Here is a 27768-nt window from a genome sequence, read left to right as displayed (position 1 = left end):
AGTGCTATAAAATTGCATTGATTACTGTAAAAATGTCACTGGCCATGAAGGGGTTAACCACTAGGGGGCAGTGAAGGGGTTAAGTGTGTCCTAGTATGTGTTCTAACTGTAGGGGGAGGGGACTGTGTAGGGGGGATGACAGATCATCTGTTCATACTCTGTATTAACAGATCTGTCTGTTCTCCCCTCAGAGAACTGGAAACTGTGTGTTTACACACACAGATCCCGGTTCTCGGTGTGCCCCAAGCGATTGCAAGAGCCCAGCGGTGATCGTGACTGCCAGGCACTCACCTCGGCTCCATGTGTGAGCAGAGGGCACGGACGTGCCCCCTAGTGGCCTTTTATGGTACCGACGTACCATGACGGCAATTTCTACTTAAATGGATCCAGCGCCAATAACCCCTACAGGAGTATTTTGCATAGCATATAGGCTTGATATACTGATACTGTTTCCCAAGATAGATCATGCAGTCAGGCTCCAACTTTTCCAATCACAGCATTTCCTATATGCTATGCCAGATACCCATGTAGGGGTTATTGAAGCTGGATCCATTTATGTAAAAATTCTGAAAAAACTCCTAATTAACTTTTTCTCGCTACCATAGTTATTTCCTCAGCTGTGGAAGGCATTATAGGTTGCGGGGGAGACTTGAATCTTTTCCCTAATGCTTGGTGAGACTATCTTTATGGTAGTCATCTGCAGCTGCTAAGAGGCTTTGATACTCACTTTGGTGGGATTCACCTTGGATCTGGGATCTTTTCACTGCCAACCTGTTTGGAGCATTTGCACTTTATGGACTTTTCTTTCATGTATTAGTTTGGGAATTGATGAAGCCACTGTTTTATATTATTTGTGTGGAGGCAGGGCCGCTGATAAAAATGATGGGGCCCCCGTACAGCCTACCTGACGCGGCCCCCTTCAGCTGCACCCCTGGTCCTGCCCCCGGTCCCTCCTTCAGCCCCACCCCTGGCCCCTCCCCAAACCCCACCTTGAAACAAAGTGCAAGTTTGTTACAAGTGATAGGCATGGGTGGCACTGTCTGTAGCACATGCACATTACGGCATTGGAGGTACGGCTGGCACTGTCTGCAGCACATTACGGCATTGGCGCCACTATTTGAACCACATTATGTTATCGGTGGCATGGGTGGCACTGTCTGTAGCACATTACAACATTGGCGGCACGGATGGAACTGTCTCTGTAGGCAGCCCATGCCTTATGGTCCATAAGGCATGTGCTACCTGCAGACAGTGGCACCCATGCTGCCAATGTCATATTGTGCTGCAGACAGTGCCACCCATGCCATGCCACCAATGTAGTAATGTGCTGCAGACAGCGCCATGATGCTAATGCCATAACGCATGCGCTACCTGCATAATGCCATTGGCAGCATGGGTTGCACTGTCTCTGCAGACAGCACATACGTTATGGCATTAGTGTCATGGGTGGCACTGTCTGCAGCACAATTTGGCGCCCATGCCGCCAATACCATAATGTATAGATGCTGCTGCAGTAGTAGTAGATCTTGAATTCCCTCCTAACCCCCCAAGCAAGCACACACCTGTGAAATTTTTAGCCGGGCCCCACGAGGCACTTCTTCCCTGATCCTGCTGCTGCCTGGACTGGAGTGCCAACAAACGATTCCAGTCAGATGCAATGTCGATGATGCCAGCTGCTTTTTTTTTGTCTTCTACCGCTCCTGCTCGCCTCACTGATACTTCTCTCATGAGGAGGGAGAGGAATCACTCCGCGATGCCAGGGGGACAACACTATAGAGGACGCGCTGGCTGGGACTTGAGACAGAGCCAGCATGAGGAGCTGGCATTGAAGAGGCATTCTTCCATGCCCGAAATAGAGGAAATAGTCCCTCCCCTGCTGCCACCTAGTCTGCAGATAGCTATCTGCACAAAAAACAAAAACATGAAAAATAACCAGGGGGTGGGGGGGCAGGGGTTTGGTAGTTGATTTGGATGGACTCTGATCGGCCATGGCTGGAGGATTTTTTTATTACATTATTTATCTGTTCAGCTTGCCCAGGCCCCCCTGCTGGCTGGGCCCGGTACAACAGGGCCAGTTGTACTGGCCTATAAGCAGCCCTGTGTGGAGCATTAATTGCACTTTATGGATTTTGTTCACATAACAGCATGTGATTTTATTAATGTGCTGTTTTGTATTATTCAGTGATCACACTGTTTAATTTATACACATTTGTCACTGATTTTTACCAATTTGTTTTCACTAATTAGTGCTGCACCTTTGCATATTCCTTTTGGTTGGCTGTGAGGTCCATAGCAGCGCACAAGTACTTCACATTTAACACTAAGGGGTTAAACAATCTTTACTGAGGGAGTTTACAGAAGAAAATAACATGTAAAAGGGAAGCAGAGTAACACTTCTCCAGGATGCCGGTGTCCTATCACATAGTGTCCCCCATCAGATAGTGTCTGCTGTGTACTGCGCATGGGCAGTACACAGGACACACCTATTTTGAAAATAGCTGAAGATGAACGGCGCCTGCGCCGTGAGTCCAGGTCCTAGCCCCACCATCCAAGTAGACATAGAGTTAGAATAAAAATAGCCGAGCGCAGCGAGGCCGAGCCCGAAGCATGGCGAGCGAAGCGAGCCCACGAGAGGCCCTCTAATATTTGCAGCCCTATATCCACTTGGATGGTGGGGCTAGCACCTCGACTCATGGCACAGGCACCGTTCATCTTCGGAGATTTTCCGAATCTCCTTCTGCTCCATACTGCACAAGTGCTGCGCCAGCACAGTACGGGGCGGGCACTATCTGATGGACGGATGCTATATGCCAGAACACCGGCAGGCAGTCACCATAACATAATGACATCACTCAGCATGCCGAGCAAAGCAATACAATCACAGCCACTTGTCTATTATACAGAACTTATATTTAAAGCTGTATTCCTTGGAGACCCTCATGATTGTTGCTCGGGGGGTTCTGAGCCTTGTGCCCCATGCATCCACCTGAACCTCCATCAGAAAGAGGAGTCACGGCTCCAGATTCTAGGTGTGTGCCTGTAATCCCTGGATAGAGAATTGGGGGCTTTTCTGGTCCCCCCCACCATGGTCACATGTCACTGCAATGTGCTGAGATGTTACCAAAACAAAGACTCTCCCCATCACCTGGAGGAGGAGAGACTCCAATCTACAGAGGGTTGGTGGGATGATGGTGTCTGGGAGGATCTGCTACACTAATAACTCCCTTAGTTATTATTTTATACATTTCAGAGGTTTGTCAGGACTAATCACTTCCCTAATCTTATTTCCAGCTAAACTGAAGAAGACGACACATGACAGCAGATCATCAGGTTAGTAGGACATCTGCGTTTGATATGAAATCTCTTCTGGATGAACATTTTGTTCTGTTGTAGTCTGGATCAGTGGTGGTACTACCAGAGTCACAAAGATTGCACTGGAGACCAGGCCTGTAGGGGGGCCCAACATGGCAGGAAAGGGGCCCACTTCAGAACATTGCCTCAGTTCACACTGCTGTGATCCCAAAGATTTGCAACTTGCTTGCAATTTCCCTGTGACTTGATTGCGATTTTGTGATTTAACATTGCACTATGGCACTCAAATCGCACCAAAGTCACAGAAAGGTATTGCAGGATCCTTTTTCTTTGTTGCTGCTACTTGAGTCACCTTGATTAGGACAGCACTCATTGAAATGAAGAACTATGTGGAAAGTGGTCTCTAAAGGCCACAGCCGCGCTAGGTGGTATATGTGAGTGCACTAGAAAAAACACTAAACAGTAATAAAAGAGAAAAAAGGAGAAAAAAGGTTTCGCCGCCCCTATGACTCACAACCCCAAAGGGGTGTGAGATATAACAAACATAGAGTAAATCAGAGTGGAAAGGGGTCTAGGCGCTACCTATCATAGCTAAATAAATATGTGTATATACCCTATGTGTACAATAAATAGGGAAAAATTCAAGTGAGAGAAGTGAAAAAAGTTTCAAGTGAGAAAAGTTATCACCACACCGGGAAGACACAGAGGAATATTGTGTAGAAAATTATTTCATATAGAGTTATGTCCAAAGACGGACTACATAGAAATACTGAGTATAAGTGCCTCTAGTGAGCAAAAAAATTAATTGTATCCAAATTCTACATAGGTGTGTGGCCCGTAGAAAAAACTCTAGTGAAGTTTCAGAGGATAAAAGTAAAGATACTCCAATAGTGGTTGAGCCACATGTGTATGTATAGTGAATAAATTATGTGCAAAAAACAAAATAAATTAGAATAAGGTAAACAAAATAAACATGAATAAGACAAGCAATCAGTGTTATACTAATATGCGACAGTGCAAAAAATGTCAAAAAACTTTTCGAAAGAAACTCCTGTATCAGAGGGGTCCCCCTTGGAAGTCTCTTTCCACACCAAATGTGCAGAAGGGTGTGCAAAAATAGGTGCAAATAATGCGGAAAAAATTCCAAAGGAGGTGCAGCGGTTATACTAAAAGCATAAGTAAATTACTAAAAAACGTCCTACACAGACAGTAAACATCAATCCTTTAAAAGGGCACAGGGAAAAAAACACACACACAGTCCAGGATAGATACAGTCCAAGTAAAATTTCAATTTCAGGATCTTCCAGTGTTAACAGGTAAAAGTGACTGGTGCTCAGAACATGAAGAAATTCAGGTGACTTCGTGCTCACCCCCTCAGATCCCCACTCACCAGAACTATGTGCCCACACGGGGCATTCAAGCCTTCAGTATTACACAGTGCGAGATCTGATTGTTCCACAGGTGGGCACGTCCGGAAAAAAGAGGGGCACATCCAGCAAACCTCCACTCTCCACCTATATCACCTTCTTTAATACGTGGACTAGTATTTTCAGCAGATGGTACTTTACCAGTACTTTACCAGTGGTGAGTAAATTCCTCTTCCCCTAAGGTGTCACGTTTTTTCCATATACAGTGACCCCAGGGGTTTAGGGGATATATCACCCAAGGGCTCTCTTTGGCCATATATAGATCTCTTTGGCCACCTAGAGGGCATCATATGCCCCTGCCCTGGTTTATGAGTTTGAACAACCTTTATTACTAAAATTTTTTTATTTATTTATTTTTGTATTATATTTTTTCCATTTTTTTCATTTTTATTTTATTTACTTTTTCTCTGTACCATCTGTCTGGAACTGTGACTCTGGGACCAAATACATATATTTGACCTGGGGTTTTTTGCTGTTTTTTGCTGTTTGGGGTTTTTGTCGTTTTTCAGTTTTTGTTTTTTGTGTTTGTTGCTGGTGTTTTTAAGAAAAGCTAGCTATATATATATATATATATACTCTTTTATTTTTGCTTTTGTTTTCCTCCTGTTGGCTTAATAATAATAAAAAAAACTTTTAAACATTTATCCCTTGAGGGAATACGTTTTCTGAGCAAAACTTTTTTGATCATCTGTTTTGAAAGAAGTACTTTTTTCTGAAGATACTGCACTATGAGACCCCTTTTTTTATTATTATCTCTCTGAGGATCCTCTGGTAAAGTACCTTCTGCTGAAAATACTAGTCCACGTATTAAAGAAGGTGATATAGGTGGAGAGTGGAGGTTTGCTGGATGTGCCCCTCTTTTTTCCGGACGTGCCCACCTGTGGAACAATCGGATCTCACACTGTGTAATACTGAAGGCTTGAATGCCCCGTGTGGGCACATAGTTCTGGTGAGTGGGGATCTGAGGGGGTGAGCACGAAGTCACCTGAATTTCTTCATGTTCTGAGCACCAGTCACTTTTACCTGTTAACACTGGAAGATCCTGAAATTGAAATTTTACTTCGACTGTATCTATCCTGGACTGTGTGTGTGTTTTTTTCCCTGTGCCCTTTTAAAGGATTGATGTTTACTGTCTGTGTAGGACGTTTTTTAGTAATTTACTTATGCTTTTAGTATAACCGCTGCACCTCCTTTGGAATTTTTTCCGCATTATTTGCACCTATTTTTGCACACCCTTCTGCACATTTGGTGTGGAAAGAGACTTCCAAGGGGGACCCCTCTGATACAGGAGTTTCTTTCGAAAAGTTTTTTGACATTTTTTGCACTGTCGCATATTAGTATAACACTGATTGCTTGTCTTATTCATGTTTATTTTGTTTACCTTATTCTAATTTATTTTGTTTTTTGCACATAATTTATTCACTATACATACACATGTGGCTCAACCACTATTGGAGTATCTTTACTTTTATCCTCTGAAACTTCACTAGAGTTTTTTCTACGGGCCACACACCTATGTAGAATTTGGATACAATTAATTTTTTTGCTCACTAGAGGCACTTATACTCAGTATTTCTATGTAGTCCGTCTTTGGACATAACTCTATATGAAATAATTTTCTACACAATATTCCTCTGTGTCTTCCCGGTGTGGTGATAACTTTTCTCACTTGAAACTTTTTTCACTTCTCTCACTTGAATTTTTCCCTATTTATTGTACACATAGGGTATATACACATATTTATTTAGCTATGATAGGTAGCGCCTAGACCCCTTTCCACTCTGATTTACTCATTGAAATGAATGTGTTTTGACGTGTCCAGCAACTTCATGTTGCAAGTCACATGATGAGTCTCAGCAGTCTGAACCAGGGATGTAATGGGCCCATGACAGGAACAGGTGGAAAAGGCTAGAGAAAGAGCCCCTGCCTCAGAGGGAAGAGCCCCACTCTTGGAGAAAAGGGCCTGGAACTGATGGAAAGGGCCACAGCAGTCATATTGGCTCTTCATGGTTTCTTGCACTGGAGCCCTGTAGGTTCTATTCATGCCTCTGGTCTTGATGATGTGTCCATAGTTTGGATGCTTCCACAGTCCTCCTGTATTTCATGGGATATCTCCTTTTAGGGTTCCATTCTTCGGGTTTATGGTTAGAATACAATATTTCAAACTGTGTCTTATAAATATTGTTTCATGTGTGTATGAGGAATAAAATATTCTCTTCTCTCTCATAAAGACCTCAGTAAGGAACACAGCGAGTCTATGAAAGAGAATTTCCAGAGGATTCTAGAATATAATTCCCGTGTTCATCTAAAGGAAAGATTCACCAATTTATTGATGATAAAGGGACCCCAGAATAAAGAGGGAAAAGAAGAAGAAATAATGGGTTCAGGCAGAAGACATCTACAGATCATGGAGAAAAGATCCCCAACCACAATCCAGGCCCTCTTTGACCCTGATAAATGTGGGTTCATCCCTAAGATTGTGGTGTTACAAGGACCTGCTGGGATTGGAAAAACAATGACCTCCAGGAAGATCATGCTGGACTGGGCCTCTGGGGATCTCTACCGAGACAAGTTTGATTTTGTGTTTTATCTGAGCTGTAGAGAAATCAACACCATCCCTGGAAACATAAGTCTTGTGGGACTTTTATCCAGAACCTGCAGACTGAGTTCAGATGACCTGGTGTCTATTCTGAAGGATCCTGGAAGTCAGAGAAGACTTCTCACCATAGTTGATGGGTTTGATGAACTGAGGTGGACTCTGGAGGAGAAATCTGAGGGTTGTCCTGACATTTCTATGGAAACCCACAAAGAAATAATTCTCCAAAGCTTGCTCAGGGGACATGTTCTCCCAGACTCTTCTCTGATCATCACCACAAGGTCACTGGCCATGGAGAAACTTAACACATTCATCAAGGATTCTCGCAATGTGGAAATCCAGGGATTTACAAGGGACGATCGAGAGGAATATGTCCATAAATTCTATGGAAATAAAGAAGATGCAGACAAGGTTCTCAGTATAATAAAAGACAATGACGTTGTGTACACCATGTGTGCCGTCCCCATCACATGCTGGATTGTCTGCACTGTAATGACACAAGAAATAAGAAAAGATTTGGATGTAATTCGATGTAAGACAACGACTTCAATTTATCTTCTCTTCCTGGAGGTTTTACTAACCCATCACAGCAAGAAGGAGCAGTCTGTACACCGGAAACAAACCTGTCTGAAGAAGCTGTGTGCTCTGGCCAATCAGGGACTTCTGAACCAACAAATCTTATTTGAGAAGAAAGATCTAGAAAGACATGGACTTTCTCTGGATGAGGTGGAGTCTGTATTTCTGAATGAGAACATCTTTCATTGGGACGTCCGTCACCAGACCTGCTACAGCTTCATCCACCTGAGTGTACAGGAGTTCCTTGCTGCTCTCTATTATGGGATGGATGATGGTTGGTTTGGATTTAGGAAACGTATTTTCCTCCCGGAGATCTGTAAAGGGAAATCACTCCGTGGCCTCAGTTCAGATTACTCACATTTATCATTATCTGTACAATTCCTGTTTGGTCTCTTAAATGAAAATCAGGTGAAGACATTCTCAGAGGTCACAGGAATCCCCATCTCACTCCGAGCCAAACCTGCAATGAGAAAATGGGCCAAGAAGGGCAGTGATCAAACTTTCTATACTCAGACCATCTTCTGTCTGTATGAGACTCAGGATGAGGACTTCATTAGGAGTGTCATGTCGGGTTGTACAGATTTGTTGCTGTGGGGCTCACATACTGATCACTTGTGGATAAACAGGAATTATTCCAAGCAGCTGAACTATTGCTTGAAGACTTTGAAGAAAGAAAGTTTTCAGTCTTTATATTTTGTAGGTCTCACTGTGGATCCAGAGTGCCAGAAACTTCTATCTCCATTCCTACACAGGAGTCAGGAGGTCGGGTAAGTGAGTGTGAGGATATCCTAACTGAATTCAGAGAATGGGCAGGAACCTGCATACAGTATAACGGTGATTATCAGACATGTTCTCCATCTACCACACTTGTTAGAAGTCCTGGGAACTCACACTTTCCTCAGCCTTAAGCCCTGCTTCACACTACAGCAATTTTCCAGCAACATTCTGATGACATGTAAAGTCGCAGGTCAGGTGAAAACACAAAGATTTTATTGGGTGTTGTCTTAATTGCTGTGATTTGAGTCAGTGCAACAAAAGAAAATACTTCCTGCACTACTTTTGTGCGATTCTTGTGCTGCACGACTCCCATGGACTTCAATGTAAAATCACCAGAAAGTCGCACATTTGTCTGAATCTTTAAGACTTTGCTGCGACTTCTGAGGCTTCTTTACCCCCCACCTCTCCTCCCTGGCCATCCTTGCTGCCTAAAATCTTCCTCCAATCACATCCCAGTCACACCTGAGCGTAGAGGAAACGCACATTCCCACTTCCATTATTTGTGTATTTTTCATGTGTAATCACACATTGTGTATAGGGAGCCCATTCACTGGAATGTTCTGCCCGACATGCAACAAACACCCCAAAGTAGCTCAAGAATCTTCTCAGTCATGGAGCGTCATGCATCTTGGCAGCAAAACATGCGTCTGATAACTGTGATTGGGGTGTCATTAACAATCAGCCGACATTCATATCTGCGTGTTTCCGAATACGAGGCGACCCACACAGAAAATGTGCGCTTTTTTATACGTCTGAAAAATGCACAGCAACGCACGCCACGCATGTGCAGATGTAAATGAATGGTAACACAAAAGCAATGCTCCTTTCTGTGCGTTTTTGAAACATACAGCAAAGCGCATGTATTCTTGCGGTCTGCCATGCATTCAAAAATGTGCAGAAGCAAATGAATAATAACACAAGTGTGACGCACATTGTCGCACATTTATGAAACGCACAGCAAAGCATGGATTTTCTTGCAGGTTGCTGTGCAGTTGGAAATGTACAGATGTGAATGAATGGAAACGTATTTACAACTGACGGCAACCCGCAAGAAAACGCATGCTTTTCTGCGTGTTTTGTGTGGCAATGCACATCACACTTGTGTTACCATTCATCTGCATATTCATGTTTCTGAACGCACGCCAACCCATAAGAAAACGCATGTTTTGCTGTGCATTTTGAAAATGAGTGACACCGCACACTGCACTTGTGATACCATTCGTTGGCATCTGAACATTTCTGAATGCCCAACAACCTGCAGGAAAACGCATGCTTTGCCACACATTTTGGAAACATGCATCGTGCTCACCTTGCCATGTTTGCAGTACAAGCGTGACGCACGGTCGCAGCGCATTTCTGAAACGTGCGGCAAAGCACACAATTTCTGGCGGTTGATGTGCATTCAGAATCATGCAGATGTAAATGCAGCCTGATTGTTAATGACGCCCCAATCACGGTTATCAGACGCAGGTTTTGTCATGTGATAAAACACGCTATAAACACGGATCATCAAAGTCACATAGGAATGCTTCTCAGTAAAGTCACTTTGAAGTCGCACCTGGTCGCCGGGAAGTTGTAGAGCAAAGTCAAGCTGGAAGTGGCTGCGACTTTCATGTTGTGCTGTGTGAACCAGAGCTAAATGGTGGTTCCCACATATCACCTTCTACACAACTTCTGGGAACAATCACATCATTTACATCGCATTAACCCTTTCCCTGCCCCAATTATACCATTTATCACACAGAACATTTGGAGGGAAAGCTTCGTGTTCAGAGATGTGGGGGAGGGAAATAATGTCAGGGGTGTGACATCATCATCCCAACATTGGAGGGGCCAATTGTCTGCAGAAGTGGGCGGAGATGGGAATGTCTGGACTGCATTTTATATCTGGAACCAAAGTGGTGTTCCAGGATTTCCCAGAAGCTGAATGGAGACCCCTGTGTAGGAAGGCCGGAGACCCCGTATACATATCAGGGGCCTCCTTTAAGTTTTGTCTGGAGTGTGACTTCAAAGACCACTCATAGCCACCAATGAGAAGTCCTCATCAGGTCCAGTATGAGGCTGTAGAGCCGGAGGGAAGGCAGCCATGTGGAAGGAAAATGTTGGGGGTTACATTGTTATTCTTGGGGTCAGAGGTCATACATTCTTGGTGATAATTATTATCTCATTATTGGATTTTAGATTTTGGGGTTGTACTATTCCCAGTAAAGATTGTCCGGGAGAGGACAAAGCAGAAGAAGAAGATTCCTCCTCTTCAGGATATAATATGAAGTCGGATTCTCTTTCCTTTCTGATGAACCCGGAGAGTAAAATTCAGAAATTATGGTAAGAGAAATGTGTGATGTGCCGTGATGGGGAAATGTGACGTCTTGTGATTGTTCCCGTCTCTCAGTGTCTCCTTCTATCTCTGGGTGTCCTCCATCCTCACCCATGTAGAATCTTCCATCACCTGTCCTCTTCTCATGTCTTCTCCTCTCTCTGAGGGAATCTTTCTCTTTGTAATCTCATCCATGGGATTTGGGGTTCCCCTTATAGTAGAACAGTGACCAGGCTCTGTACATATGGAATGACCATCCATATTCCTAACAAGCAGGAAATAGGATGGAATAGACCCCCTTAGGACTCGCTCACACGTCTGATGATTATGTAGAAGGAAGCAATGCTCAGTAACACTTCTATGACATTTATCATGTGTCTTCATTGTGTTTATCAAGCTCTGAAAACACTATAAGAATGCTGGAGAAATGTCCGGGGGAGGGGTTGTTCTTCTAGTGGGAGGAGCCTAAAGGGGAAGTGATGTAGAGGAAATGATCTCCTCTGATATGTGGATTTCGGATATATTACAATAATTCTATAGAATGAAAACCAGCCGCCATGTCATCATACTCACTATCGCTCTCCTGCCCCCTGGAGGACAGATTTCCCGGTCTGAGGATAATACCCGCTTGGTGACTTGTTACCACATTTGTTTTATTTGTATGTGTCACAATAGCTGGGATACTCGGGTCATTAATAGTTTATTAATAATAACATGTAATATATCCTCACATAGAATCACAATATATCCATGTAAGAATGCACAGAGCGCCCGGCGACCCTCCTCTCCTTCATAACAGTATAGCATTGGCTCTCCTAGTGTATCTGACAGGCGTGATGACGTCTCCACCTTACACGTTACGCCCTAGGCGGGGCTTCATCATGTATATTTGCGTTTGTTTAAAATGTGTAAATATTAACACTTTTAGGTTTAGGGAGTCTCACTTCTAGCGCTGCACAGCTATCTTTATACCTATCCTGTAAGGGAGGTGTCACTGCACATCACCAATCATAAGTGGCTGACCACAAAGTAGGTTTTTTGATGTACATAGTATGCTAAAGTTTGGGTTGTCTCACTCATCATGCTGCAATATTGGGCACTTTGACAATATCTTACTTATATTGTTTTTTCTAACATTGTAATATTCCTGTATAATTGTGCTGAAACACGTGTGGATTGTTTAAACATTTGAAATACCAATCCTATTTTTAGGTTTAGGGAGTCTCACTTGTAGTGCTGCACAGTTGTCTTTCTATGTATTTGGTGTTGGATTTTGTGGATGAATCCTTCTGTGTTCAGCTGATTAGTATATATAATTGGAAGAGGTTTTTGGCTGTGCAGTGACACATTTCCTGCCTGGCACTGTCGGTATTGCCGGCTGGTTGGGGATTTTGCCGGCACACAGAAGCTATTGGAGTTACCACACGGCTGTTCTGTACAACCAGAAGTGACCGGAGCTGCTCTGTCCTACTTCTCTATTATTTCCCAGTGCATTCTGGGATACCGGAGCCTCCGCTGTCTGTCCTCCAATGCCCAGCGATTATTGGACATCACCATGAAATGAATGGAGGCGACTGACAAGCGTGGATGTCTCATGACAGCGACATGCGGCTTCATTTATAACATGACACAACGCTACCGCTCCTGTGTGACCAGCACTGTGTGCCGCCATTGTAATATTCATGGCAGGCATGGAAGGTGGTTATCAGGCTTTAGAAATGCTGAATAAATGTCACATAATGACATGGTACTGACACACGTGTGACCGAGACCTCACTGACCTCTGTAGCTACAGACACCACAGATCAATTCATCCTCAATTTTCACACAATGTGCAGTGAGGTCCCTCCGGTGGGTTTCAGAAATCTACTTCTCCTCCCCCTCCTCTGAGTCATTCAGTTATGAAGGGAAATTGAAGCTTGAGCTACTGAGCTCTGTAAATAACATGGATTGTACAGTGATCCGGGAAGGACAGGCAGGTAAACATGTGGAAAAGAGATTTCAGCTCCACCTGCTGGCTGAAAATGAAAATGCTAATTATTTATATCCCATATTTCATATTTGCAAATCTATGAATGGAATGTTTTGTCCTGATCATAATAAAGACAGAAAACAGGATCCATTCCTCTGAAGACAAAGACCTCAGACAGTTCTCACTTCTGTACAAAACGCCGTCCCATAACAATACAATTTATACTCCAGAATAGGGATGAGCCGAACACCCCCCGGTTCGGTTCGCACCAGAACTTGCGAACGACCCCCGCGTTCGGTACGAACGTTAGAACCCCATTGAAGTCTATGGGACTCGAACGTTCGAATTGGAAAGTGCTAATTTTAATGGCTAATATGCAAGATACTGTCCTAAAAAGGGTTTGGCGACCTGCCTCCTGCCTCAGGGGACATGGGTCACTGCAAAAAAAAGTTTTAAAAACTACCGTTTTGGCGGGAGCACTGATTTTAATGACGATTAAAGTGAAAAAAAAAGTGAAATATTCCTTTAAATATGGTGCCTGGGGGGTGTCTGTAGTATGCCTGTGAAGTGCCACGTGTTTCCCGTGTTTAGAACAGTCCCTGCACAAAATGACATTAAACGGAAATAACACCATTTAAAACTGCTTGCGGTTTTAATGTTATATCTGGTTCCTGCAATATGGTTGAAAATCATTCAGAAAAATGGCATGGGTAGCCCTCCCTGCCCATTACCAGCCTATTTGGGTCTTGTACGCATATTAAGGGGAACCCTGTACCCATATTAAAAAAAAAGGAAATGCGTGTGGCCCCCAGGCCCTATATACTCAGAACAGCAGTATACAGGCGGTGCAAACAAGACAGGGACTGTGTAGGTTTGTTGTGTTAAGTTGAATCTGTTTGTCATTTTCAACCGGTACATTTTTAAAGTGTAGCTCCAGTCAAAAAAAATATCTTTAAGCTTTTTGGAAAACATAGGGAAGGGTTATCACCCCTGTATAATTTGTTTTGTTGTCCATCTTTTTTCATCTCACTTGCTGCTGTCTCCTTGCGTTTGCAAGTAGGAGATGTTTGTAAATTGGATGTTTGAAAGTAGGGGCCTGCCCTATATTATAGCGGTATGTACTGGGTACAGAGCACGCAGACAGCACGCACTATCTCCTAACACTACTGACTGCAAGCTCTATTATTAACCACTTGTTAGCCCAATGTTTGCATAAAGTGAAAGATGAAGTTATGCTGAGTAAATAGATATCAAACATGTCACTCTTCAAAATTGCACATGCCCTTGGAATGGCGCCAAACGTCGCTACTTAAAAAATCCCCATAGGCGACGCTTTAAATATTTTTTTAATGGTTACATGTTTTGAGTTGCAGAGGAGGTCTAGGACTAGAATTATTGCTCTCGCTCTAACATTCTCGGCGATACCTCACATGTGTGGCACATGCGAGCACATGGGGACATGGGCGCTTTAATTTTTATTTTATTTTTTTATTGTTCATTTTACTTTATTTATTTTAGTTTGACATTTTTTTTCCCAAAAATATATTTTTGATCACTTTTATTCCTATTACAAGAAATGTAAACATCCCTTGTAATAGGAATATGGGGTGACAGGTCCTCTTTACAGTGAAATCTGGGGGGTCAATATGACCCCACATCTCACCTCTAGGCTGGGAAGCCTGAAATAAAAAATAAAAAAAAGATTCTGGCTTTGATTGTACTGGCGAGTTGGTAGAAGCACCGGAGGGCGGTAAGGGGCGTCTATGGCTGGGTATTTCAGGGTATCACCGAGTATGGCTGGGTATCTCTGAGTATGGCTGGGTATGGCAATTTATGGCAGGGTATTACAGAGTATTGGCGGGGTATTGGCGGGGTACTACAGAGTAATAGCAGGGTACTGCAGAGTATTGGGGGTACTGCAGAGTATTGGGGGGTACTGCAGAGTATTGGGGGGTACTGCAGAGTATTGGGGGGTACTGCAGAGTAATGGCGGGGTACTGCAGAGTAATGGCAGGGTACTGCACTGCAGAGTAATGGCGGGGTACTTCAGAGTAATGGCGGGGTACTGCAGAGTAATGGCGGGGTACTGCACTGCAGAGTAATGGCGGGTACTGCACTGCAGAGTAATGGCGGGGTACTGCAGAGTAATGGCAGGGTACTGCAGAGTATGCATTGGTATTGCAGAGTATTGGCAGGGAATTGAGGGGTTAAATTCGGTGAGCAGCGATGTGGGCACTGCAGATGCAGCCCACATCGCTGCTGACACCGATCTCTTTCCCCTCCGCTGTACCGATCGGTACAGAAAGGGGAGGGAGGAACAGGCGTCATAACATGACGCCGGTTTGTTTCCAAGTGATCACTCCGTCATTTGACGGAGCAATCACGTGGTAAACGGCCGCTATGAGCGGCCGTTTACCGTGATGCGCCGGGTCCTATGGACCCGGCGGTCACGGATGCTCTCGAGTGCGCACACCTCGGGGCACGCGAGAGCAGAATTCTGGGAGGCCATTAATTAACGGCCTCTCAGAGTTAAACAACCCCCCTGAAGCCGTTAATCGGCAATGGGCAGTTGTTAAGTGGTTAAAGCTAGATCACTAGCTATATAGGTGAGGTGAATATAGTGGTGTATACTGCAGTCAGGGCACAGACAACAACCACTACACAGCAGCAAGATAGGAAATCAGCCAAAAACGATTGGTGTGTACTGTGTTGAAGGTACACAGAACACCCACTGCTTCAGATGCAAAGTAACACACTACAGGAGGCCGCCTTAAAGGCGGCCTTATATAGTGTGGGGCGTGCACTACACAGCCTGAGCTATGATTGGCCACAGGCAGGATGCCTGTGGCCAACCATTGCTCTCCTCGCTGCTGGCCCTGCGATTGGCCAAGCATGCGGGGTCACAGTGCATGCTTGGCCAATCGTGAGACAGCAATGCATTGCGCCATCGCAGTGCATTGTGGGCCACACGAATTTTGCCGCGAACGGCCCAAACGTTCGGAATTCGGCGAACGCACGAACGACCGATGTTCGAGTCGAACATGCGTTCGACTCGAACACGAAGCTCATCCCTACTCCAGAAATATCATCTGTCATTGTCTCCCTTCTGCAGGATAGGAGTTATAAATCCTGGAAAGTTACCCCTCCCCCATCACTAGAAGAAATAATGAACATCCCCAACTCCCATCCCCTTTATGAGTCCTTGTCTGCCATAAATAGCCTCAAGTCTTCCTCTGCCAATGGCTCTCCCTGCTGTGTCTGAGCCAATGAGGAGGGAGAGAGCCAAGAGAGCCTCTGCTCTTGTGTACATTGCTGGATGGAGATCAGGCTCAGGTAAGTATTGGGGGAAATACATTAACCAGTTCCTGACCAGCCACCACAGTTGTACTGCGGCAGGTTGGCTCTCCTGCTTGAATCACCATCATTGTATGTCGGTCACATGTGTGGGTATGGGGGGTGCACGCCCCCATCCACAGTCCCCACAATGATTGGATTGATTTCAGAACCGATCAGTCTACAGGCCCAGGTCAATGATTTCTGGTCTGGACCTGCTGATCAGTTCTGGTGAATGGCAGACTGTCCTCTACATGTGTAATGTAAACACAGGCAGAGGAAGTGATGTCATCTCCCCTCGTGGAGCCCTTTTAGTTTCCAGCAAGCGAGGAGAAGACATCTACTGTGAGTACACCAACACTACACTGACACCAGGACATGTAGGTACACATTTAACCCCTTGATCACCCCCCCCCCAGTTAACCTTTTCACTCCCTGTCACAGTGTCACCAAGTGCATTTTTCAGATTTTTCACTGGTCACTCTATTGGTGTCCCTAATCAGTGTTAGGGCAGTTAGTGGTAGGCCCAGGTGGGTTTAGGGTACTCCCCATTAACCCCCTAATAAAGGTTTAACCCTCTGATCACCTCCCCGAGTTAACCCTTTCACTCCCTGTCACAGTGTCACTAGTATAATGTACAGATCTCTTGTCGGGTGACATCAGTTTTAGTGTCCGTTAGGGTCAGTGTCAATCCCAGACATCATCAGATTAGTGCCAGGTACACTAACACACACTCACACTATATAGCTCCATTACTAGTATAGTATTTGAACGGATCAATATCTTTGATCTGATCAGATCTATATTAGCGTTCCCAATAGTATAGCATTCCCAAAAATGTGGCGTTATTAGAATCAGCCCAGATACCTGCCAGCACCTGCATTTAGCCCCTCCGCCCAGCCCAGCCCACCCAAGTGCAGTATCAATAGATCACTGTCACTTACAAACACAGCACACAAAACTGCAGTGTTAGCAGAGTCACGCCTGATCCCTGCTAGCATTAACAGTTCATTTTTTGTAGCGATTGAAGCAGTCGCTGACAACCAGGTGCTCTTTTACCTGTGAGTTACACTAGCTGTACCTATACATGTACAGCATTGAAGAGACCACACTGTCAGATTCAGGCTCAGTATACAAACTGGTAGAGATCACCCTGACAGATAGCTCTGATGATGGGGTACTGGTCCCTGCTAAGGTCAGATATACCTGACTGGTGTGGTGGCTAGCACAAGAAGTGTCCCGCAGCCACCAAGAATTCAAAGAAAGGCCCGTAGAGCCCAGAGTTCCCTTCCTGATGTGTTTGCTAATCCTGATTAGCAGCCCATCACTTCTGCAGCGCCTGTACTTCCCCCATTCATTGGCCAGCCCAGAATTCAGGTGGAAACAGCAGATTTTAGTACCCTTGACTAGGGATGAGCCGAACACCCCCCCCAGTTCGGTTCTCACCAGAACTTGCGAACACACAAAAACTTTGTGTGAACATGCAAACACCATTGGGACATGAATCTGAAAAATAAAAACTGTTAATTTTAAAGGCTTATATGTAAGTTATTGCCATAAAAAGTGTTTGGAGACCCGGGTCCTGTCCCAGGGGACATGTATCAATGCAAAAACATTTTTAAAATGGCCATTTTTTCAGGAGCAGTGATTTTAACCAATTACCGACCAGTGCATGACGATATACATCGGCACAATAGCATGACTGTGCGAGTGGGCATATAGGTACGTCCCCTTTAAGATGTGGCATTATGGGTGCCATGTGCTCTGTGCGGGACCCCTGGACTCGATGTTCAATGGTGTCCAGTGATTGTGTCATGGACCAGAAGAACTGGGAGATGCCTATGTAAACAAGTCATTTCCCCATTTTGCCTAGTGACATGACAGAGATCTACTGCTCCCTGTCATTGGGAACAGTGATCGCAGTCTTGTCATAGATAGCTCATCCCCCCATAGATAGAATCTCTCCCTAGGACACACTTAACCCCTTGATTGCCCCCTAGTGTTTAACCTCTTCACTGCCAGTGTCATTTATACAGTAATCAGTGCATTTTTATAGCACTGATTGTTGTATAAATGACAATGCTGCCAAAATAGTGTCAAAAGTGTCCGATGTGTCCGCCATAATGTTACAGTCACAATAAAAATTTGCTGATCGCTGCCATTACTAATAAAATAATAATAAAAATGTCATAATTCTATCCCCTATTTTATTTCCATGGTTTTTATTAAAGAATTACTGATTACATAAGAATTCCATTTACAATCTTAACAGAATAAGTAATACAACAATTATAACAATGAACAGTATGAGGTGGTCTTAATTGTCGCGGGTAATCTACTTTCAAGATTTTCTTGCTCCAACATATATTCTGCTGCTTTAGGAATTACCAGGATCTATCCCATGGTCACAGGGATAAGGGCACCCCCAGACACCCCTTTTGGGGGCACACTGTGTCTTCAGGGGGCACACTCCTCCCTCTATTTTACTTATATAGTCTCATCTACTAAGTACGTACTGAAAATGGAGCCAGGATCACTGGATCTTGAAAGTACCGACACAACAAGGTGAAGTATGAATAAGGAAATGAATAGACAAGATAACAACAAAAAATAAAAATGAAGATGAAAAGTAGCGTCCGCTCAGTGAAGACTATTTCTGAACAGGTCTCTCCTGGGCTTTGGAGAAATTCTTACAAGAAGACCAATTGGACTGATATGCTTGGTATGTCCCCTCTCTGCAAGCTATTATATTTTCATATTCAGCAATCATCTTCACTTTAATTGAAACCTCAATCAGTTTAGGAATTTCGCTGGACTTCCATTTGCTTAGGATAGGATAATAGGATAATAGGATGTGTGTAAATATGGATCTAATGGAGCAGGGATGATCTGCTGTGTTTAAACTCAGAATGGCTTGTTCCACATTAGATTTAACACTTACTTTGTCACTTTTGAAATCAGGTTAAATATATCTGACCAAAATTTACAGAGCAGAGGGCAGACCCAGACCACATGTAAAAGAGCACCTACCTGTCCCCCCCTCCAGCACAGATTGGAATTGTCCCTTGAGAATTTGGCTACAACGTATGGAGTAAAGTACCATCTCAGCATACGTTTCTGATTGAATTCTTCATAGTTTGAGCATCTAGAGTACTTATAGTTGCATTTAATGGCTTTTTCCCATTGAGCTTCTGAGAAAGTCCTTCCCAACTCTGTTTCCCACTTTATTATTGGATTATATTACTGAAAGACATCTTTAGAATGAAGAGAATTATATATTAATGTTATACCTTTAGCTTTGGAGTTGCAGGACTGAAGGAATTTCCATATTTTTCTATGATGGGGATATGTATCACTTTTATGCTTTGAACCAAAGAAGCGATCTGTGTGTAGGTAAAGATTTCTGTGTTTGGGATTCGGAATTTTTGCTGAATGAATGTGAAAGGCCTTATTTTATCCCCTGTGGTGAGATCTGCTATATTACTTATTTTGTTCTCAAGCCATTTATTCAATGCTATGTTAGGGATTAACCATTTGATAGATTCCAGAGGAATGGGGACTTTGACTATTGGGTAATGTGCTGAACCTTCTAAGCTGATCTCAGGCCATGCCCTACACGGTGCTTGAATTGTGGGGTGGTCTGTGGTTGGGTTAGCTGTAGGTATGACAGAGGCCATGAGAAATGAAAGTGGTGAAAGTGATTGAAATCTAGTAAGCTCTAGTTGGCACCATGGTTTGATGACTGGTTTAACGAACCAATTTTTAATCTGGTCAATAACTAGTGCTGTGAAATAATCCTTCAGTATTGACAGGCCCATACCCCCTGCATTTTTATGTTTATTTTGTATGAAAGGAGAACACCTCGCCCTGCTTCCCCCCCCACAAAACTCAACAGTTGTTTTTGTATTGTTGTAAAGAAATTAGCGGGTATTTGAATTGGCAGTGCTCTAAAGACATAACGTATTTTTAGAAGTTTTAGCATTTTATATGCTGCTAACCGTCTGGACCAGGATAGGTAAAACTTTTGAATTCTTGAGAGTTCTTTCTGGCATTTGTCAATGAGTGGTACGTAGTTTTCTTGGTATAATTTAGAGAGTGGACATGTGAGTTTGATACCCAAATAAGTAATGGATGGTGTGGTCCATGGATATGGGAGAATCTCTTGTAAATTATTTTCTACTCTTTTGTTTATTCTTATGCCTAGTATGTTTGATCTCATTGTGTTTACTTTGTAATAGGATATTCTGCCAAATTGTTGGAGAATACTGTGGGCTGCAGGTAGAGATTTGATTGGGTTAGAGAGTGATAATATAACATTGTCAGCAAATAATGTCATTTTATGCTGGTACGATTATGATGCTATGCCTTGTAAGGAGTGGTCAGATCTGATTTTCTCTGCCAAGGGTTCCATTATTAGTGCAAAAATGAATAGAGACATGGGGCAACCCTGCCTCGTTCCGTTCGTGATTTGAAATTATTTGGAGAACATTCCCTCCGTATACACATATGCTGACGGGGAGGAATATAGAGCCAGTGTTGCATCTCGTATCGGGCCGGAGATGCCAAACTTCATCAATACCCCTCTAAGGTACCCCCAGTGTACTTTATCGAAGGCCTTCTCTGCATTCAACGTGAGGAGAAGAGAAGGCCTTCTTTCTTTTTCCGCTATATGTAGAAGATTAAGCATTCTCCTAGTAGCTTCTGTCCTTTGTCAGCCCGACACGAAACCCACCTGATCATAATTTATTAATTGGGACAGTATATTTGTCAATCTGTGTGCTAATAGCTTGGCGTATAACTTCACATCTGCATTTAACAATGAGATGGGCCTGAAGTTTTGTGGCATGTTAGGTTCCTTACCTGGTTTGGGCAGTGTAATAATTGTGGCCATGAGCATTTCTGAGGGAAAACCAGCTACAGCCATGGCAGTGTCAAATACCATTTGTAGGTATGGTGATAAGATGTTACTAAATAACTGATAATATTCTGAAGAGTAACCGTCTGGGCCTGGTGACTTATTATGTGGAAGGATCTTTATCATTTGTTCTATTTCTTGGGTCGTCATTGGTTGGTTCAATTTGTCTAAGTCTGCTTGGGATACAGTAGGTAGATTCACTGATGTCAGGAAGTCCGCAATTATATCATCATTGGGTTGTGGAGTGTCTTGGTCATTTTTAAGATTATACGATGCTTCGTAATAATCACTAAAGGTATCCACAATTTCTTTTGGGTTTGTGACTTTTCTTTTAATTTTAGGGTTCCAAATATAAGATATTTTCTGTGTCGGTATTTTTTCCTTTAGTTGGTTTGCTAATGTTTTCCCAACTTTATTGCCACATCTGTAAGTACGAGCTTTTAAAGAGAAAAGCTGGTGGTTATGTCGGGCTATCAAGTGCGTTCTCAACTTTTGCCTAGTGATGAATAGTGCATCTCTAAGTTTTAGGGAGGGGTTTTGCTTATTAATAATTTCTAAGTGTTTTATCTTAGTCAGTGGCTCGTCCAGTTTTTGTGATGGTTGTTTTTTTAATTTAGCGCTCATCTGAATGAGCAAACCTCTAATATACACTTTATGTGCATTCCACAGTGTGAAGGGATGGCATGGTACAGGAGATGTGAGAGGCTGCGGGCATGGTACAGTACATGGAACAGGAGATGTCAGAGGCTGTGGTCATGGTACAGAATATGTCAAGATGGAGGCTATGGGCATGGTACTGGAGATGTCAGAGGCTGCGGACATGGTACAGGAGATGGCAGAGGCTGTGTGTATGGTAAAGGAGATGTCAGAGGCTTTGGGCATGGTACAAAATATGTCAAGATGGCATAGGCTGTGGTCATGGTACAGGAGAAGTCAGAGGCTGTGGGCATTGTACAGGAGATGTCAAGGCTGTGGGCATGGTACAGAAGATGTCAAGATGGCAGAGGCTGCAAGAATGGTACAGGAGATTTTAGAGGCTGTGGGCATGGTACAGGAGATGTCAGAGGCTGAGTGTATGGTAAAGGAGATGTCAGAGGCTGTTGGCATGGTACAGAAGATGTCAAGATGGCAGAGGCTGCAAGAATGGTACAGGAGATTTTAGAGGCTGTGGGTATGGTACAGGAGATGTCAGAGGCTGTGTGTATGGTAAAGGAGATGTCAGAGGCTGTGGGCATGGTACAAAATATGTCAAGATGGCAGAGACTGTGACCATGGTACAGGAGATGTCAGAGGCTGTGGGCATGGTACAGGAGATGTCAAGGCTGTGGGCATGGTACAGAAGATGTCAAGATGGCAGAGGCTGTGGGCATGGTATCAGAGGTGTCAAGATGGCAGAGGCTGCGGACATGGTACAGGAGATGGCAGAGGCTGCGGGCATGGTACAGGAGATGTCAAGATGGCAGAAGCTGTGGGTATGGTACAGGATATGTCTGAGGCTGTGGGCATGTAATAGAAGATGTCAAGAAGGTAGAGGCTGTGGGCATGGTACAGGAGTTGTGAGAGGCTGTGGTCATGGTACAGGAGATGTCAAGGCTGTGGGCATCGTACAGAATATGTCAAGATGGCAGAGGCTGTGGGCATGGTACAGGAGATGTCAGAGGCTGTGTGTATGGTAAAGGAGATGTTGGAGGCTCTGGGCATGGTACAGAATATGTCAAGATGGCAGAGGCTGTGGTCATGGTACAGGAGATGTCAGAGGCTGTGGGTATTGTACAGGGCATGTCAAGGCTGTGGGCATGGTACAGAATATGTCAAGATGGCAAAGGCTGTGGTCATGGTACAGGAGATACAAAAATACTGAGCCAAAACTAAAAGTGGGACTTTATATGAGGCCATATCAACTATGTACATACACCTCCATCCCCAATATCTTGAAAAATAAAAAAATAAAGAAAAGTGGGACTTTATATGAAGCACTTCACTAGACCGAATGAGCCAATCAATATACACATTGTTTATTATCAAAAGTCATACACATATATACCACCATAGATAATAAAGTGATGTAACAATAAAATAATGGATCTCAATTGATAAATATAGACATTACATAGTATTACATGATTAGTTCAATATAGAAACATTGTTTTAAAAAAATCCTAAATATCAATAAATAAAGTCTAACCATTTCATGATAATGCACAATCAATTCAATATAGTGCGTGTGTGTGTGTATGTATGTATGTATGTATGTATGTATGTATATATATATATATATATATATATATATATATATATATATATATATATATATATATATATATATATATATATATATATATATATATACTTTTAGTATGTAGACCAAGGTATACATAATAGTAACATTAAAACGTTAACAATGTTAACGTTAACATGTTAATGCTAAAGAGAACGTTAGTCCGCTAAGAGCAGGCTAACATGCAGTTACTAATGGCAACAATAAATAAATCTAAATTAATTGATTCCGGTTTAAATAACTTAACCAGTTTTATCAAAAATAGAAAAAACCTGTGCAGTTCATAAAAATAATGGTTCTCAATCTAATATAATTAATTGTGTACCCACAGACAATAAGACAAACCGGACATATATAAAACAACACAAAACACTTCTCAGGTCCAGACAAATTGCTTTAGTCCATTGCAACCCACGTATTAGATTACCTACGTGGGTTGCAATGGACTAAACAGGGTCAAAATTCCCTATTTCTTCCAATAACTAAACGGTTAATCAATGGACTGAATCAATATTGAGTGGGGGAAGGGAGAGAGGGGATGAGGTAGATAGCTGAAAAATTATGTGTTCAATTCAGACAAATCCTAACTGTAGTTAGTGCTAATAATATTGCTATGATAGTCACATGTCTCCATCCCTTGGTGCTGGAAAGGTTAAACAATGTACAATAGTCTAGCGATAGAAAAAGCCAATGCACAGTAGGAAATCCCGTCCAATCCGTGGCATTTAATTGTAACAGCCTTCTATTTAATCACTTCACCACACTTCCAATGCACATTACAAAGTGGTTGGCCGACTTATAATGTTTCAACAACTGGCAACAAGTTAGTTCCTTTATTTAGGCAGACAAAGTAGCAAGGCAGAATGACATTACTAGTCTCTGATGTGAATAAACAGATAAGATTATCAGCTGCTATTTCAAAAGGCAACTCAAGTCAGATGCTGGTCAGTGAGTGTTAAAGAGGAAGTAAAGGCTATTTTAAAAAAAAATGCAACCTGCAAGGCAAAGGCATAATGAGCTAGTATGCATAGCATACTAGCTCATTATGAATAACTTACCTGAGAACAAAGCCCCCGAAGCTGTCCTCCGTCTTCATGTTCAGCTGCCATGTATCCTGGAGTGACTTCCGGGTTTTGCTGCTCCAGCGCTGTGATTCACCGGAGCCGCAATGACGTCACTCCCATGTATGCGCACAGGAGCCGACACGAGCGGCATATCGCCATGATCTGCGGCATTCCCAGTGCGCCTGCGTGCCGCTGTCTATAGCGCATACGCCGTAGACAGTGGGGGCTGTCTTTTTGTAAATATCTCCTAAACTGTATAGGTTTAGGAGATATTTATTGGACCTACAGGTAAGCCTTAATCTAGGCTTACCTGTAGGTCAAAGTGGTTTGTAAGGCCGCGTACACACGGTCGGACTGTTCGCCCAACTTTGTCCGCTAAACAGTGTTTCAGCGGACAGTCCGCTCGTGTGTGGGCTTCAGCGGACAGTTTCAGCGGACAGTCTGACGAACAAAGTTTTTCGGAATTCCCGTTAGACAGTCCGCTGAAACTTGGTTTGAGCGGACAGTCCGCTCGTGTGTAGGCTTGTTCGTCAAACTAAGTCTCGCGCATGCTCAGAAAGAATTTACACGGCGAAGGTTGCATTGCAGTGTATAGAACGTCGTATTTTTCATCCCGTCGTACGTGCTGTTCACGTCATCGCGCACGGTTTCAGCGGACTGTTCGTTCATCGTGTGTGGTCAAGTCCGCTCATGCTAATTTTGAGCGGACTGTTTGTCAAACTGTTTGACGAACAAAGTTGGGCGAACAGTCCGCCCGTGTGTACGCGGCCTAAGGGTTTACAACCACTTTAATATGTATATCAGTACCACAGTCACCCGAGAATCACGGTGTCGGCATCCACTGCAGTATCCGTCTGTAAATCACCTGGCTGCCTTTCAGCTGGTATCCCGTATGTTGGAAAGTAAAGTAGATCTCCTCCAGTCATATATCTGCCAATATATGCTGATAGTATCACACTGACACTGCATCAGTTGTTATCTCATGCAGTGTCAGTGTGATACTATCGGCATATTGTGGCAGATATATGACTGGAGGCGATCTACTTTACTTTACAACATTGACTAAAATTGAGTTTATTGGATTTTTCTCATAACAAAAAGTAGGGATATCATTTTTTTCAATATTTTTTGTCTTTTTTCATTTATATTACAAAAAATTAAATTCCCAGAGCTGATAAAACACCACCAAAATAAAGCTCTATTTGTAGGAAAAAAGGACACAAATGTTGTTTGTGTACAGCATTGCATGACCGCACAATTACCAGATAAAGCAGCGCAGTGCCAAATTGTAAAAAGTGCTCTGGTCATTAAGGGGGTAAAACCTTTCGGGGCTGAAGTGGTTAAGTGGAATATTGGGGTCACTGGGGGATCCACCATCAGAAATTCTGCTGTTTTATTTCATAAACCCCCCAGATCCTTTCCTTTATCTATCAATTTCAGAAGCCCCTGTATGAGACACTGTGTGAGGTCCTGCTTAATAACCGGGTACATAAGGGGGTGACAGAGCTGTCACAGCGCCCCCTCTTTATACTGTGTAGACAAGTACTACAACAGCTTCACCTTTATCAGCTTCCCTAATAAGAAGATCTTTCCTCTGTATAACATTCTGTATATCCTGATATTCCGCTCTAGTGATGTTATGTTACTTTTCACTAAATGGGGATAATTCCTCATATTCATCTTATAATATAATATCATGTGTCTGGATTTGTCTCTGCAGGTTGGGGAGATGTGGTGTGACTTCCTCCGGCTGGGATAATCTTCGATCCATTCTTATCAATAATCGATCCCTCACCACACTGTATTTATCAGATAATAATCTGGAAGACTCTGGAATAAAACTTCTATGTGTGGGGCTCAGAGATCCTGGCTGTACTCTGCAGAGTCTGTGGTGAGAATTATCCTATAAATGATATAATATTCTGCAGGATTCTGGTATAAATCTTCTATGTGAGGGATCCAGACATGTCACCTAGATGAAAGTTATACAAAGGCAGACTTCTGATTGGCCGGTTACACTGGGACTTCCCATCATAGTCCTTCAGGTCACTCACTGTTATTGGCTTTCATCCCCTCCCCCCTCCACTGACTATCAGACTTTGGCTGGGGTCACACTGGAGGTCACAGCGGGTCACAGCAGGGGGTCCGGTGCGTCTCCATTCACCATTTCAGGTCCGATTTCTGTCTGAATTTTGGGCTGAATTCGGACCTGAAACAGACCAGAAGACGCACAGGACTCCGTATTCTCTTCATTCAGTGGCCAATCATAGACAGATGGTCCTCAATTAGAATCTGGAAGGACAGAGCGAGTCTCTAGACCAGAAGTGACCCCTAGATGCCAATAAAATCCCCCCATCCTTGTAGATATAAAATTGTCACCTCACTGAGCCTCAAAGAGAAGTCCTAGTCATTTCATCTACAAGCCCAGCAGGGGACGAGGCCGATACAGGGAGAAGACCCCGAACTGTCTGCCAGACATTGATTTATATCAGAGATCAGAGGAATCTATTTTATCTCTCATACAAAATAAAATATTAGTTGCAGAGAGATGGAAATAATTGCCCCCGATTGTAGACATGTTGGGGTACATGTACATATAACATTGTATGTGTAGTGAGGATAGAATCCAGGAGAACCCCCAGAATGGTTCTATGGGGTCTGATCACACCAGACAAGCTCTGATTGGTCTTGTTGGGATCAGACTGACATGCCGGTGTTGGAAATCCAATCCTCATCCATCAGAACTATTCATGGTCCATTTAGTTCTGGTTCCTTCAGAACACAGGACCGGCTTGTGGCTGGGCAGGGAACACCCCCCAGGGTTGATTGGCTGATGGCTAAACTCCACCCACATCCATAAATTGAGGATCCTGAGATATGGTCGGGGTGATTCCCATGGTGCCGGTCTAACCGGTGAATAGCGGATGTTCCTGACATGTTCCTGTCACAGGATAATCCTCAGAAAAAGTTTATTTCTGTTTTATTCTCACAGCCAGACTGTGTCTGTCCTTTTGTCTTTGTTGTATTTTCTCTCATTCTTTATCTTTCTACATATTTTATACACTAAATAACAAACTAGTGTAGCTCTGCTCTATATTACACAGACAGACAACCTACCTGCAGACAGAGGTAAGTGTTACCACAACCCCAGTGTTACTATACGGCTGTGTAACTATGTAACAAACCACCTAACCACCTGAT

General features: G+C 43.4%; 1 protein-coding gene across 5 annotated transcripts in view; it reads left to right on the top strand.

Moving 5' to 3' along the window:
- The window catches only part of LOC143981455 (NACHT, LRR and PYD domains-containing protein 3-like), a 182835-nt gene that overhangs the window by 77814 nt on the left and 77253 nt on the right, over nt 1-27768 (top strand). For all 5 annotated transcript variants that reach the window (XM_077479317.1, XM_077479312.1, XM_077479313.1 and 2 more), the window contains exons 4-7: nt 3292-3330; nt 6971-8678; nt 10870-11013; nt 26288-26458. In XM_077479317.1, the coding sequence (XP_077335443.1) occupies nt 3292-3330; nt 6971-8678; nt 10870-11013; nt 26288-26458 (2062 nt within the window). The remainder of the gene's footprint in view (nt 1-3291; nt 3331-6970; nt 8679-10869; nt 11014-26287; nt 26459-27768) is intronic.

Source organism: Lithobates pipiens, unplaced genomic scaffold, assembly GCF_037356315.1.
Source record: "Lithobates pipiens isolate NorthernLeopardFrog02 unplaced genomic scaffold, aLitPip1_a1.2 Scaffold_157, whole genome shotgun sequence".
Taxonomy (NCBI): Eukaryota; Metazoa; Chordata; class Amphibia; order Anura; family Ranidae; genus Lithobates; species Lithobates pipiens.
This window is presented reverse-complemented; position numbering and strand designations above follow the sequence as displayed.